Source organism: Pogona vitticeps, chromosome 4 (assembly GCF_051106095.1).
Source record: "Pogona vitticeps strain Pit_001003342236 chromosome 4, PviZW2.1, whole genome shotgun sequence".
In the NCBI taxonomy this organism is placed as follows: domain Eukaryota; kingdom Metazoa; phylum Chordata; class Lepidosauria; order Squamata; family Agamidae; genus Pogona; species Pogona vitticeps.
Window position 1 is genome coordinate 107,346,584 of NC_135786.1, and position 16,542 is coordinate 107,363,125.

Consider the following 16,542-nt stretch of genomic DNA (forward strand, 5'->3'; position numbering starts at 1 on the left):
TAAATCACATCCACCCTGCAGGAGTCACAATGGGCAGAAATAGGTTTCTGGGCACATCATACTTTCAAAGCATAAGTCTGATCCATATGACAGGACAGAAAATGAGTAATCTGAACTATATTTTTGTACCCTGACAATAACCCACGGCATGGAAAAAGCAAGCTGAAACTACTCAGAAAGAGAAACTCAACTTTTTTAAAGAACTGAAAGTACTTCTTTAAAAATGCAAAAATCAATCTGTGTGGTATATGGGATTCCCAGGACACCATTCCTCATTCAAGTTCCCACACCTCCTACCACATAAAGTTAGAATAACTAGAAAATGGAGAGAGAAATGAAAAAAATTATGATCTGAATTCAAACAACAAAAATTGTACAAGGATAAAGTATGAGGCGTATATTTAGCCAAAGACCATCACAATAAAAGACATAAAGTAATGGGAACTGGAGGAATATATGGGCAACAATTTTAGACTGGATGATGCAGTAAACAATGTGTACTAGGCTCTCAATTAGCTGGCACCATAGAGCAGAAAACAATCGATATTCTTCAGGAAATAAACGGATGAAAGAAGGATCTTTTACCAAAAGTGCAAGCATAAATCAGCTGCTGGAATTAATTAAAGATATGATTCAGCAACAACAACAAAATAATTAAAACATCCATTCATTGTATGATAACTAAGCATGTCAGTGAAGTACAAACTACTCCAGAGACAAACAAGCGAATCTTCAATGACAATACTTCAAAAAAGTCCACCCTTCGCCATCTGTTCTACAGAAAGTATAAAGAGATCTACAGGAGCTCATCACTGATAACAGAACGGAAAACAAACACAAGCAAATATTTTTTGAAAGAACTGTATTTTTTACTACAGTACATTTGAAGCTTGAGTTAATAATGAGCCATGTTTTCTCCAATTTCCCATCACTCAAACCAAAATAATTTTAAAATTCATTGAAACAAGTCATGTAAAACTGCACAACAGGAGTGGAGTCAGGACAAATCAGAAGAATGAGGAGGCCCAATGGCCTTAAATTGGCAATTGCATTCTCAGTTCATTTCTGTGCTAAACTGTCTTCTAGAAAAGGACAAAAACTTCTCCAGTCTCCGCAGTCAATGAAGACAGCTTGTTTCACCTAGGCTTGGGGCACCAGAATAATATAGAAAAGCTGTAATGATTCCTACCAGACCTTCTACCAAGGAGTGTGCAAACACTTCAGGACACCCTTTCACAAAGCTAGAGATCTATTCTACACTATCAACAGCATCTTCAAGAAACATAATGATATTACAAATTCTCTGGAGGCTGGCACTCATAACATAGGAGGAGTTGGGTATCCTGCTCTGTAGTACAGATAGTACTAGCTGCAAATACACTACTCAAACTACCCTGTTTTCCCAAAAAGAAGACCTAACCTGAACATAAGCCCTAGTATGATTTTTCAGGATGTTCATAATACAGTGGTGCCTCGCACAGCGAGGTTAATCCGTCCCAGATTAACCCTGGCTGTGTGAAACATCGCTGAGTGGTAAGAAAAAACCCATTGGAACACATTAAACATGGTTTAATGCGTTCCAATTGGGCCGAATACTCACTGTTCAGCGATGCTTCCCTATGGCCGGCAGCCATTTTCGCACCCTCCCCTCGCTGAACAAGGGCGCGAAAATGGCTGCAGTCAGCTGTCCGGCGGGTCCAAAATGGCCGCTGGAACAGCCGAAATGGCCGGCCGCAGTGTTTTCGCGCCCTTGGTAAGCGAGGGGAGGGTGCGAAAACGCTGCGCGCAGCCATTTCGGATGTTCTGACAGCATTTTCGCGCCCTCCCCTTGCTTACCAAGGGCGTGAAAATGCTGCACCCGGCCATTTCGGCTGTTCCGGTGGCCATTTTGAAGTATCGGAACAGCTGATCGGCGGGTCGCAAAGCGAAGGTCGGTAAGCGAACCGCTTACCGACCTTCGCTCTGCGATTTTCGCCCATTGGGGGCATCGCTCTGCAATCACAAAAGCGTCACCGCAGAGCGAATTCATCGCTCTACGGGGCGCTCATTCTGCGAGGCACCACTGTATAAGCCCTACCACAAAAATAAGCCCCAGTTACCAGTAAGTGAAACTCTGCCCTCCACCATTGTGCAGCAACCAGAAGAAGATGACACTATTAGAATAAATGTAGATTGTTGTACATGAAAAAACGAAATATCTCCTGAAAATAAGCCGTAATGCATTTTTGGAGCAAAAAATAATATAAGACCTTTCTTATTTTCGGGGAAACACAGTAGTTCACAAGTCTGTACTGTACATGGTTTGCTATGCAAACAGTAGTTTATTACATCAGCTGCTTAAATTTTGTAACGTTGTTTCCTTTTGGCCATACCTGACATAACAATGAGCAGGCAGGGAGGATAATAAATACATCAGAAGAAAAACTTCTCATGGATGCTTATCTGGAGGGTAGAAAAACTGGAGTATTTATTGCATATGATGAGCAGGCGGTACTAGCTGAGAAACTGAGTTTTTATGTAGCACATGAACTCACTCTATGTGAGCTGAGGAGTAAAAATCAATTGCCAAACTCATTAGCCATCTCCTCAGACAAGCTGTTGGTTTCATACACTAGGAAAACTTGGTCTGCAAAGAAAGATTCATAGTGTGCCATGATAATCTTTCAAAAAATATGTATCTGAAAATGAAGCAATATTATTTCATCTTATTTCAATTCAAGGGTTCTGTTTTGTACCGACAAAATACAAGCAAAACACATTCCTGGTGATAATAGGAATGTATTAAGCCCATTCCGAACACTAGAATGTTGATGCAATTCTCTCACAGCAACCAATACTATTAAAAAAAAAGACTCTTGATGTTTGCATATTTGTGACATCTACAAACACTCGCAGTTGGTATCTCTAACAATATGCAGATTTAACCCCAAACTAACTGCTTTAAAATTAAGTCCACCAACTGATGCACAGAATGTTTGGAAAGTGATAGTAAAGCCAGGAAAGTGATAGTAAAAACTTCAAGAACAATTTTATTGAAAAGAGGAAAGTTTAAACAAGTTAGGTCTAATTGGCTTTAAGACGTTTACATTCCAGGCATTATTTTATGTTCAAATTAGGAGAGCAAACTAGAAGTAGGTGCACAGATTTTTGGAGACTGTTTAGTGCCATCTATTCATCAGATTTATATAGGCTTACAGATGGCAAAAGTCTTTAATGAGGCTTCTATACTAGTTCTGCAGCATCTGCCCTACTTGCAGGCAAATCAAAACAGCATTTGTTTGCGAACGCTCAACCCACTTCCATAAAAACAGACAATTTAAAACAGGCACAGGCTGAAACATTTTTTAAGAGACACTCTGCTTTTCAGCTGCCTGGGAAACTATCTGCATAAAAATGAACCATCAAAACATTTGGAAGGGATGGTCTTCCCCCTTCTTTATTTCATACGCAAGTGTTTTATTCAACCTGAATGCTTGCCATAGGGCAAGGTATACATAAAAATTAAATTGATATAAATTTTATCATTCCAGAAATAGCAGTATTTGAAAGAGCTAGAAACTGAAACAGTATCAAAGGAAGAAGAATTCAGAATACATGCCTGGCATGGACTGGGAATTACTTTTGTTTGCTTCCATGCAATCCAATAAAAATTCTCAATGTGGGGAACAAAAACAAAAAGGAAAGGAAAGCTTATATGAAACATTTAGATTATCATATATAGCATTGCAACAAATCTTTTTCCAACTTACTGTTACAGATTTCAAAGTCATTCCGTGATAGGTGCCTGTCGTGTCAATCTTGAAACCTTCCGTCTCTGTAGAATAAAAAATTCCATGTCTCTTGTAAGCAATCCTGTATACTAATTTTAGGACAGTCAGATAACAAACAAAAGATACCAGGAAAGTGCCATCTGCTATGAGTCACTTTCAGCTTAAGAAAAACTGTTTGTATAAAAATTAAATTCAAACAATGATAAAACTTCACACACAGAATAATACAGAAGATATAGTATCTCAGTCATTAGACGACCCTTAATTTACTGCATTATATCACATTTCTTTACATAAAACAGTCTTGGAACTCCATGAGTTAACCACCATAGTACATTATTTACAATCATTCAAGTCTGTTTTCACCATTCAATGTAGATCTCTGAATGTAAATAAGAAAAATGAAAAGGACTCCAGGAATTACAATGTGTTGCAATCTACAACAGTTGTTCTTTGTCTTTAGTATCTTCTGTCCCAGTACTGTATTCAGACTATCAAACACACTGGCTGAAATCTAGTAAGAAGTCACAATTGGAGGAGGCCCATTGAATCAATGGGACTTACAGAAGAGCTGACTCACCAAATCCCCACTGAACATATTTTTTAATATTTTTACAATCAGACACAGAATACTTACGCAAGCAGAAATTCCTGTTTGGCAGGAACAAGTTAATAGTTCAAATGGATCCAGACTGTTAGGCATCCTTCAGTTTCGAAAGACTATGGTAACGTGCTCTGTATGGAGGACTTGGAACAGCATCTAGTGTGGCTGAGGAGGCCAATTCGAGAGTGACAATCTCTTCCACACTGAAGACAAATCCAGTCCATCCCCTGTCCAGCTCCCTGGTTTTGCTGCTTTTGTGACTTCCTCTTTGCCTCGGCCTGCTGGACAAAGGTCTCTTCAAATTGGGAGAGGCCGTGATGCAACACTTCCCTCCAGGCTGAGATTTCCTGAGACATGGAACTGATTTCCCGTTTGAAAACTTGTGTCAAGAGCTTGGTGTCAGAAATCCTGAGAGAATGCTTACTGAAAGCATGCAGGGTTGGGACAAACACAACTGCTCTGTGCTTTTGTATTGAAGAAATCTTTGGAATACACCTTGCAAAATTGTATTCTAATTCCCTGAAGATACATGGCAAAATGTTCCCCTTTCTAGAGAACTGTCACTACATTACTTTCTTTAAAGCATCCTCCCCCCCTTTTTTTTTTACTTCTTCCATAATAGCTGTGAATTTTTATTGACCTGTATTTCTCTCTAGTTCATATGACATTTCATATGCCTGGCAATCCTATATCACATCCTCAGTTCATATCAAAATCACTGATTTTTGCACTTGAAAGGCCTCTTTCGAGGATCATTATTTCAGCCCCTGCAACCTGGATTCTTTCAAATAAAAAAGTGGGTGGGGACAACCATTATTTTTCAAGATAAGCAAGATGAGTGTTTTTTTAAGATGCACTGTTTTAAATCTACGGATACTTAGGATCACAGATTTCTCAACAGAGAGTGATAGTATAAAACACTTCTACTTTTTTAAAAGCCTAACTAAAAACATTTTGCCCAAAGTTCTCCAAATTTGGCACAGAAAAAGAGCAGACCTGTGCCAAATTTGGCACTGATCCATGTGAGGATATGGGTTTTGTAGTACTCATTTCCCAGGATTTACACGTGTTCATTGTGCCTGGAGAGTTTCCTGTGAAGGTGAGCCAAGGTTGTTTCTCAGGACTGATAACCAAAACATTCCTTGCTAATGGTGTACCATCGTACCAGTCTGGGATGAGAGAAGGAGCTGTGGAAAGTTACAAGTTGGGTTTGGAGTTGCGGACAAAGGACTGTGTGCTGACTGGATACCATCATGGGACAGAGACTTTAAGTTATGGAAAAGGGGGGGTTAAGGATGTTGGTGTGTGAGCGTAAGCTGGAGAAGGAGAAGATGGAGCTGGAGCACAGGTTTACAGCCTTTGATGATGGATTGGAGACTTAGCTATGGCAACTTAGAATAGCCTGCATTTAAGTAATAAAGCCGTTAGCTAGTAATTATTTTATTGTTTTATGGGAAAGGCTTGCAGAAGCTTACTTAATACCTAGATGCTTTGCATTTAACAAGTACAATTGTAACTTTTTATATTTTCTTTCTTTTAAAACTTTTTCCTCCTTTTAAATAAATATTCTATATTTTTCCCCAGTGTGATTCTTGGGGGCAAGGGTGAGAGTGCCTAAGCGAAGTGCCTTGGCCACAAGGGCTTAATTTGGTATTTTTGGTTATTTGTGTGTCCTACCTGGTAAGGCTGGTGTGCAAGGACCAAAGTACACAGCTAAAAGTTTTCAGCTCAAATAAGTGAGTAATTGGAAATCTAGGGTCAGATGCTTGCCCATAGTTGCCCACACATGCACCTACTAGATCTCACCCAGTCTAGGTTGCAAAAGTGGTGGATGCTGGGAACTACAGTCTGGCTCCTTCCCCTAGTGGAATGCCTTCTCCAAGGAGACATATTCCTGACAATCTGTGATGAGATGGGTTTTTGAGTTAAAGTCTTTTAAGGAATATGGGTTTTGTAATTAAGAAATGAGCCAGAGAGGTTCCATCTTGTTTCTTTGTATAAAGTATCTTTGCTATGCTGACAGGTTGTTTTCTTAGCGAACGGAGAGAATGTTATTCTGATAGCCTGAGAAAAGGACTCGGTGTGATTAGATGGGAATTGCTGTGACTCTTTGCGAAACCACAGTAAACCCAAATAACATCTGGTGTGTATGGGAAAGAAGTCATGTGGTGCAACAGGACTGTTTGCCTAGTAACGAACTCTGATTGGATGACATCGTGGGAAGGTGCGATAAGCCCTTGCCAGTTACTCTTGAAAAAGGAACTTTTTGCCTATGGACATTGTCATTCAAGACCGACTCTTCATTCATTCGCGACACATGGGACTAACCTTTACTATACTGGATTATCCTTGGACTTATGGGCTTTTTCCTAAGGACTAAGCATGGACTATTTCCTATGGACTGTTACCTATGGAATATCCTTTATGGACTTCTTTTCTTGAAATGCTTCATATGGACTATACTCTTGGACTTTTCTAAGGACAATGGGACTTTTACTGAATTTTTCTTTTTAGTACAGGATTCATGTTCTATAGGATCACTGAGGACTATAGCCTTTTTATAACCTACTTGGATTATTTTGTTTTTACTAATGAATTATTGGACTGGAACTGTTTTTATTCTTTTCAATGGCTTTTTGTATTTTTGTAAGGTTTTTGAACACTTCTCTATTTTTCATATTTTCTTTGCCTCACTACAGAGTTGTAAATAACTAACCAGCACAATGCTAGTTTATTTGCTTTGGTTTAATTTGGCTTTGATACTTAGAAACATGCTTATTCTTTAATAAAATAAAGATTATAAAACTCAATTGGTTTTCTGAACAGTACACTTGTCTTAGGGTCATCTGAGAGTGCTGCCTCAGCCTAGCTTACTTAGAGTCCTGCCTGTGGTGCAAGATAAGTCTCAGGACTACAAAGCCCACATGGTTTTATTTCAGCAATAGAGAAAGGGCACAAGGGCATCTTATGTGGGCAGACTTGTAAGAGGGAGTGTTGTAGCATGGCTAGCTGAGTTTGGACTCACTCAGCCCATTTTAGCATGTGCAAACTCCTGATTGCTCTCTGTCCAGGCTTACACGTGTGTTTTCGAACCCGTGTTTGCTGACACATATTAAAAGTTATAATTTTTTGTTTGCACTGCCCCCATTTTTAGAAATGTCTTGTAGAATGTTAATTTGTTCTGCAACACAATTAGATTTTATTTTTTTTTGGACTTATATACCGCCCCATAGCGCTACAAGCACTCTCCGGGCGGTTTACAATTTAATTATACAGGCTACACATTGCCCCCCCAGCAAGCTGGGTACTCATTTTACCGACCTCGGAAGGATAGAAGGCTGAGTAAAACTTGAGCCGGCTACCTGGGATTTGAACCCCAGGTCGTGAGCACAGTTTTAGCTGCAGTACAGCGGTTTAACCACTGCGCCACGAGGCAGTGATTCAAATTCTAAGTACATTCACATTAGCAAGAATTAAAATAGAAATGGAAGAAAATTAATTGTGATGTTTAAAGGACATCATTGTACCTATAATGAAGATTAAATCTGGTTTTCTGGAATTTTTCATATTGTTAGCCTAAACAGATAGAATATAATTTTCTGCAGTACTGAAACAGACACCCCAAGTAATTGTTGTCTAGAAGCCATTTGAGATTCAGTGGTGCCCCACTTGACGACATTAATCTGTTCCACAAAAATCACTGTTAAATGAAATCGTCAAGCGAAAAAACCCCATTGGAATGCATTGAGAACTGGTTAATGCGTTCCAGTGGGGAAATACCTCATTGTCCAGTGAAGATCGCCCATAGAGAACTGCCGATCAGCTGTTTAAAATCGCTGTCTTCCAAAGCAGGGGTCCGGAAAACAGCCATTTTGCGAAGGGAAGCCAGCCATTTTGCAAAGGGAAGCCATTTTGCAGAGCCGGGAAAAACATCGTTTTGCAAACAAATGGTTCACGAAGCAGGGTCCTAATCAACGGCAAGTCAAAAAACCCCATAGGAACCATCGTTTTGCAATCGCAATAGCAATAAACTCATCGTTAAGTGATTTCATCGTCAAGCAGGGTTGTCGTCAAGCAGGGCACCACTGTAATCCACTAATCCACAGTGTTTGGAAAACATTATGATTGAACTACTAAAGTAGTCACAGGACGGGACACACTTTACCCTGAGTCACAGTACATAATATAATTTGAAAAGTTTAGAAATATATTCATTTGATTGAACTCACTTTAAATGCAGCAGGTATTTTTTCTTGAAACTTTAGTGCATCCACAAATAAATATTCAAAAACATCTATACATGCATAATATGGTTAGATGCAGCTAAAAGATTTCCCTACAGCTTTCTTTCTAAAAATAAATTTGAAAAAACACCCATCCCATTAAAGTAAAGTAAAAGCATAATGCCAGCTCTGACATTTACTAGAGTTAACCAGAGGAGAGGTCTCATTGAACCATCTCTGGTTAGCCCTGATTTAAAGTGTCGTTGGTTATCCTCAACTATAGTCAGTATTAGTGATGAGATTTTCCTTGCTCCCCATGAAGCTGTGCATGGGTGAATTTGATTCAGGAAAGAAAAAAAAAGGAAAGAATCTATAGGGAAGGAGCATGGAATTCAGAATCCAATCCTAATATCTGTATCATCATGCTGACCCGATTATAACACTGGTTATAACATTAGTTGAGCTAAACATGCAAGAATCGAGAAAAAAAATCTGAACACCATTTTCCATTATGGTTTGTAGAAATGTTACAACTTGCATGGGCTATACATTACCAAGTTCAGAACTTACAACAAACTATAGTGTGATGAAAACCCTGATATCAAGGAGAGAATCAGAATATATGGACTATGGTGGAGCATGTGAGCCCAGTAATCAAACTACTGTATAATCTGACTACTTTGCCAGAACTGGACAACAGAGTTCTCTGAAGAAATTTTGAGCCAGATTTTACAAGATCTTCAGTAAAGTGTACTTTTGTCTACACCAGAAATAGTTGGCAAACAGAAGGGGAAGATATGGAGGCAGTGGCAGATTTTACCTTCTTGGGCTCCATGATCACTGCAGATGGTGACAGTAGCCACAACATTAACAGACACCTGCTTCTTGGGAGGAAAGCGATGACAAACCTAGACAGCATCTTAAAAAGCAGAGACATCACCTTGCCGACAAAAGTCCAAATAGACAAAGCTATGGTTTTTCCAGTAGTGATGTATGAAAGTGAGAGTTGGACCATAAAGAAGGCTGACCACCAAAGAACTGATGCTTCTGAATTGTGGTGCTGGAGGAGACTCTTGAGAATCCCCTGGACTTCAAGGAGAACAAACCTATCCATTTTGAAGGAAATCAACCCTGAGTGCTCACTGGAAGGACAGATCCTGAAGCTGAGGCTCCAATATGTACTTTGGCCATCTCGTGAGAAGAGAAGACTCCCTGGAAAAGACCCTGATGTTGGGAAAGTGTGAAGGCAAGAGGAGAAGGGGACGACAGAGGATGAGATGGTTGGACAGTGTCATCAAAGTGACCAACATGAATTTGACCTAACTCCGAGAGGCAGTGGAAGACAGGAGGGCCTGGCGTGCTCTGGTCCATGGGGTCACGAAGAGTCGGACATGACTAAACAGCAACATTAATAAATTACTTTTGCTGGTGTAGTAACTTGGAGGAATTTGGCACACAGCTAAATAAATTACAATTACTTCAATACCTTTTAAATACAATTATCAGTTTATATACATGTTGAACTATCAGTCATTAAAGAGATTCTTTTGCAAGGTGGTGTTATTGTACATTACCCTTGCTTCCAGACTTGGCTGGAGTTGGGTGATTATTTTACAGAGACTTTTTAATAAATTGCTGTTCAAACCTCATTTTAAAAGTACAATATACGTTTTCAGGACTGAATTTTCTACAGTCTCCTTAATTATTTTAGTATTCTATACATTCAAAGTCTCACATTTTGGCATAAAGACACCACCTAGTTTGACCAATTTGGAAACAAACTCTTTCAGCATGAATGAGACATACACAATATAATTACTCACTCCCACTGAATTTTCTCTTTCAATTTCACAAGGTATTCCCTTTGTGTAAGGGTGAAGCAACAGGAAAGCAAACACTTGTTTTCAATTGGATTCATAGGAGTTCTGTTCGGCATTGTCGTATATTTTTAAAAAAGCTTTTATCAATTTCATTAGAGCTCCGTCTATTTGTTTTTGCAGTAATGAGATTACTTTGTGCATATGTAATCAATGTGTTGCATATCTCTGCAATTTGCTTTTTCATTTAGCTATACTATTCTAGTGCCTCTATGCATACAAATTAAGCAATGAGGGAAGCTGATTTTGAACTCTGGTGATAAACAAGCATCAGAACTACACAATTTTCCCCCCTCTGTTTTTGTATAAAAGTAACAACTGAAGATAATTTGTAGAGTATTCTTTATAAGAAGTTAACCTTAGTCAACAGTAAAATTGCTTCTTATTCTGCACTATTTCTTCATCCAGCCTTTGTGTGTTTATCTCTTTTCTTTCACCTTCCTAAAATACTCAAGCTCTCCATAGCCACCTACAACAATTTTTATGTCCCTGGGGCCAACATGGAGGACTTTCCCCAGCCCCTTTTCATTTCCTCTAAGAAGCTAGAACACCTTCAGTATTGTATTGCTCACAACCATCTCATGATACCACTTAGCCAATCACTGTTAGGGGTTCTGCTGATTGCAAACAAAATCTATTCACACATTGTAACAGTGATTGTAGGCAAATGTTAAAGAATGTGGATAGCTGGCTGAAATCCAATTGTAAGTTGCAGCTACAGTAAACCCACCGAGTCAGTGGAACACACCAAGTAATTAGCTCATCAAATATCCACTGTTTCAATGGGCCTATTCTAATTGTGGCTTACTACTGGATTTCAATCATTGTGTTCTTCTGCACCTTAAGCAGACTAGTATCCACAGATCTCAAGATAAGTTCCTCTATACACAAAACTATTTAATTGTGTATCTTACCTACAGCAGATATCAAATTCATTTCCCTGACAACAATGACATGAGAACCTACTACCATTTAAATTTAACTTTTAGTTAGACACCATAGAAAGTAATCCATCATTGTGGTGGAATGCCCACATCACTCCTGTCCATCATATGGAGCTCAAGTGCAGAAGCCTATGATAGGACAGGAGGGGCGGAGTTAGAGGGACAGTTAGAGAGGGAGAAAGAGAGAGGGGGGGATTGAAGTGAGAGAGTCAGGACTTTGAGTTGAGTTAAGACAGAGATTGGAAAGTTGGGAGTGTTATAGAGAATAGTAAAGAGTTAAAAAGAATGAAGAATATATAGTCAATGAATATTGTTAAAGTGATTATTGTCAATAAAAGTACATACAAGCAAACGTGTAATCAAATCCAATTTAATGAATGATCCTCAACAACTGTGATTTACATCTGTGATTTACATCCCAACTAAATGATCAATAAAACCTGTTGTATTGGTAGCACGTGTCTGAGATATATTTGGTATATTGTGGACTAGGTCCACTGGTAGCAGTGTAACAAGAGGAAATACATCCAGAGGGTGGACCAGTATTTGGGGAGAACAAAAAAGGGACACTGGGGGGATGCGACAATCATTTTTACATCTTTTTGGCTGAAATCCTATTGAGTAGCTATGCTTGCATCACTTGACGTTACGTAAGTGGTAGCTGTACTATCACCAAGGTAAAAGTGCTATTTAAGAAGCATTTGCACAGGTGCATTGCAGAATTGGTTGCGACAGGAACCACACAACTTACTGCACACAGTTGACTCACATAATCCTTGTCAGAATGTCTTACCAAATTACACTTGTATAACTTCATGTTCCATGCTAACATTTAGAATTCTGATCTGTGTTTGATAACTTCTGTGGTCTTTTTAATGTTGAATAATATATTGAAATTGGATGTATTATGCTCCTTATTGTTAACCAATAGATCTGTGAACGTATGAAATACCAATGGAGATATTGTATACTCTACTTGAACCAGCTTTCTGAAATTCTAGAAAACAGAAGTTGCATCATATTCAGAGTTGAAGAAAAAGTTTTTTATTGTGCACTTCTCACTCCTCAACAATTTCAAGTGTTTCTTCCATCATCCATCTAGGCTTTTCTTTTCACAACAGTTATAGCATTTTTGCATTCTTCCCTGATAAAATCTTTGGTTTCAATCCACAGTTCTTTTAGTTCAGTCAATTGAGTTTAGTAATGCAAATAAGTTCCTTATGAGGACTTTATAAAAAGTGTTAATTACATTATATTTAGGCACCACGATTCTCCTACTGCTCCTTTTCAGCTTCCTCCAATCTTTGATATTAACAATTCATGCTCAGTACCACAATTGGCTTTCCATCTTGTTTTGGCAGACAGAGTATTTCCAATTATGTAATCTACCTGTGTTCCACTTTGGCCATTCAGAACACATTTATAGTAGACTATTGGGCTGCCTGAAGCACTTGTTAGCAATAAACAGAATGTTTGCTTCAAATAATTATATGAGTTGTTTTCCTGCTTGGTTTCTGGCTCCTAGGGCAATTTTTTTCAACAACATTTACTTTAATCCCTACTTTTGCATTCTCTTGGATACTTGCACAAATTCTTTGATTTTCATCTTCTTCAGCACTGGTTGGAGCACAGACATGAATGATGATTATATGGAAAGACTTTCCAAAATGTCTGATTGAGATTGAGTCAGACATTACATTACAGCTTCAAACTGCTTGTGCTACATCTTTTCTCAGTTTCAAAGCCACTCCATTTCTTTTGAGTTTGTCATTTCTAGAATAAAACACCTTGCACGTGACTGAAAATGTTCTATTACAGTCCACTTTGGTCATACCAAATACTGCAATGTTTAAACATTTAATTTCTTTAAGGTTTCCAGTTTACCTGAGTTCATATTTGCAGCATCTGACTTTTTTTCTCACCTTTTTACATGTCAGCCATTAGATGTCCTTTCAGCTTTAATCCAGTTAAACTATTAATGACAGCACTATTCTTACTTGTCCTTTCCTCTTCTCCAATAACTGACTGTCTTCCAATCTGGGATGCTCATCTTTCAGCACTATTTCTTGTTTCATTTTGGACTGTCTCATCATGGGGTTTTCAAAGCAAGAAATATTCATCAGTGCTTTAACACTGCAGACTTCTATGCAATACTAGTAAAAGTTATCTTGAGTGCCACTGCTGTTGCCTATGAAAGATGCTGCCCAGTAGTGGCCCTCCACGAGTTTCTCCAGCCCCCCATCACACTGGAGCTGTCCATTCTTTTCTGCTGGTGTAAGTTAATCCTTAGTCTGGTGTCTCCACTTTGACCATTCCACACTGGGTGGCCTTTTCACGAGTTCACACTAGTAATTGAGTCTACTCTCCTGATGGCATTGCTCACAATCTGAAACACTCATACTTCCTCACCACATTAAGGTGCACACCCAAAAGGGGACAATGACATTCTCAAACTTCTTAGAGAATGAATCTCTGTGAAAAATGAATAAATCCTTGATTGTTGGGAAGATACCAGCAACAGGGTAGCTCAACAGATGCACAACAGGAAAGATGAGAAGCTTCCCATGGCATCAAAGAGGCCAGTACCGATGCAGAAACACTGCCTTTATTCAGAAGCAATAAGTGGATGGTTCTAAATGGTGATATCCATGAAGAATTTTACTGTAAACACAACTTTCCAGTTTCATTAAGGCTGCAGGACTGTGGGCAGCAACGATGGTTTCAAAAGGTGTTATCACATCTCAATGTAAGAAAGAAAACCCATTATAGTCCCGTGATTTCTCTAAGTTTCTGAGCAGCTTTTCAAGGGCAACCTCAGGAAGACAGAATTGCAACAGAAATTTTAGACACACTTTCCTTCAACCAAAAAGAAATTAAGTTTTGGACTACCTTGAGAAAAAAGGTGAGATCCACATGACAGCCAAACAAGAATCTTCTGGCAGAATGTTAGGGCTAAGTGTTGTGAAACATCACTGTTCCAAATGAGCATACAGTGATTCTCTCCAAGAGAATTTTTGCCTTTGATCTGTGCTTCAAGGAAATATATTTAATAAATCATCTGTGAACGAGGGACCTCAAGATTTTAACTCATATTCAAGGCAGAAAGGAAACAAAATTTTCTTGAAGTGCCAGAACTACTGTGACCTCTCACTACAGTGGTGCCTTGCTTAGCGATCGCTCCGTTGAGCGATGAAATTGCTTTGCGATGGACTTTTGGCCATCGCTGGAGCGATCGCTTAACGATGTCCTCTATGGCTAAAATGCACTTTGCGATGATCGTGGGGGAGCGATCACGGCAAAGCAAACTTTTTTAAACAGCTGATCGGCGGTTCCAAAATGGCCGCTGCAAAAACAAAATGGCCACCGCTGTTTTGCCTTGCTGTTGAGGCACCCAAAATGGCTGCCGCTGTGGAGGAATTTAGCTTTAAGGTATGTTTTTAGCCCATAGGAACATATTTAACGCATTTTAATATGTTCCTATGGGCTTTTTAAAATTGCTTAGCAATTAAATCACTTAGCGATGTTTTTTCCAGAATGGATTAACATCACTAAGTGAGGCACCACTGTATTAACCTGGATACAAATCTACTCCGTGCCTTCTCTTCTCTTGAAAATAACTTTAATTACAAATACAGTGGTGCCTCGCTAGACGATGATAATCCGTTCCACTGAAATCGCTGTTTAGCGAAATCATTGTCTAGCGAAAAGCATTTCCCAACTGGAATGCATTGAAATCTGTTTAATGCATTCCAATGGGGAAGAATCGTCGTTGTCTAGCGAAGATCGGCCATAGGAAAGCCGCTTTGCGAACCGTCAATCAGCTTTTTAAATCCCTGTCTTGCGAAGCTTAGGTCCCGAAAACACCTATTTTGTGAGCGCGGAGGAAGCTGTCAAAATCGTCATCTAGTGAAAATCGGTTTGCGAAGCAGGGACGAAACATCGTCCAGCGAAATTCTCCCATAGGAACCACTGTTTTGCGAATCACTACAGCGATCGCAAAAAGTCAATGTCTAGTGAAAAAACTGTCATGCAGGGTAACTGTCTAGCAAGGCACCACTGTAAATAAATAAATAAATACAGTGGTGCCTTGCTTGACGAGGATAATTCGCTTCGTTCAAATTGCTGTCAAGCGAAATGAAAAAGCCCATTGAAATGCATTGAAAACTGGTTCAATGCGTTCCAATGGGTGAAATACCTCAGCATCCAGTGAAGATCCTCCATAGGGCGGCCATTTTCCGGTGCCTGTAACGCGAGGAATCCGTCCTAAAGCACAGCGGGGAGCCATTTTGCACAGCGGGCGGCCATTCTGAAACCCGACAATCAGCTGTTTTTGATCGTCATTAAGCGAAAAATCGGTTCCCGAAACAGGGAACCGATCGTCATAAAACGGAAAACCCCATTGAACCATTGTTTAGCGATCACAATAGCAATCGCAAAAAACTAATTGTCAAGCAATTTCCTCATCTAATGAGGTAATCATCAAGTGAGGCACCACTGTATTTTTTCTCTCAGACAACAGAAACAGAACCCTAATTATCATGACTGTAGCAACAGCACTGACACAGGGACTAACATGGTACTTCTGGACATCTAGATGACTTAACGCTTTACAAATGAATGTATTTGATAGACAGTTTTTTAACAGGAAATTTTCAATTATGCTATCACAGAAGCATCAGCCCTCTGAGAGAAATATGGCAAAATCATCCTGTACATTGAAGTGTTATATAAATTATCTCTAGATACAAGCAAATTCACAACTTTCTATTAGACACCAATGTAACTAAGAAAATACAATTCAGAATAAACCTACAAAAATAGCTTTAGGCAAGGTCACTAGGAATAAAAAGCAAGTGTAACCCCACCCTGATGATGCACTGATTGCAGCCATTTGCTTTCTCTTGCATTATGAGAACACTTTCTATTTTCTTCTAGACAGAAACATAAAGTTCTACATTACTGAAACCTGTTGGAGTAAGTAAAAAAAAAGCTCTGCATTTTTCACACCTGACACAGAAGTGTTTTGATCATGCTGACGAAGATCTTGCAATGAATTGAAAACTGCTGACAGACAATGATCACATTATACATATGCATATGTATGTGTATGGAGGCACACACATC

The 16,542-nt window shown here is 39.1% G+C and overlaps 1 protein-coding gene across 2 annotated transcripts in view; it reads right to left on the minus strand.

Moving 5' to 3' along the window:
• Positions 1-16,542, minus strand: part of CDC73 (cell division cycle 73) — a 196,414-nt gene that overhangs the window by 103,388 nt on the left and 76,484 nt on the right. For both annotated transcript variants that reach the window (XM_072998097.2, XM_072998098.2), the window contains exon 10: positions 3,750-3,814. In XM_072998097.2, the coding sequence (XP_072854198.1) occupies positions 3,750-3,814 (65 nt within the window). The remainder of the gene's footprint in view (positions 1-3,749; positions 3,815-16,542) is intronic.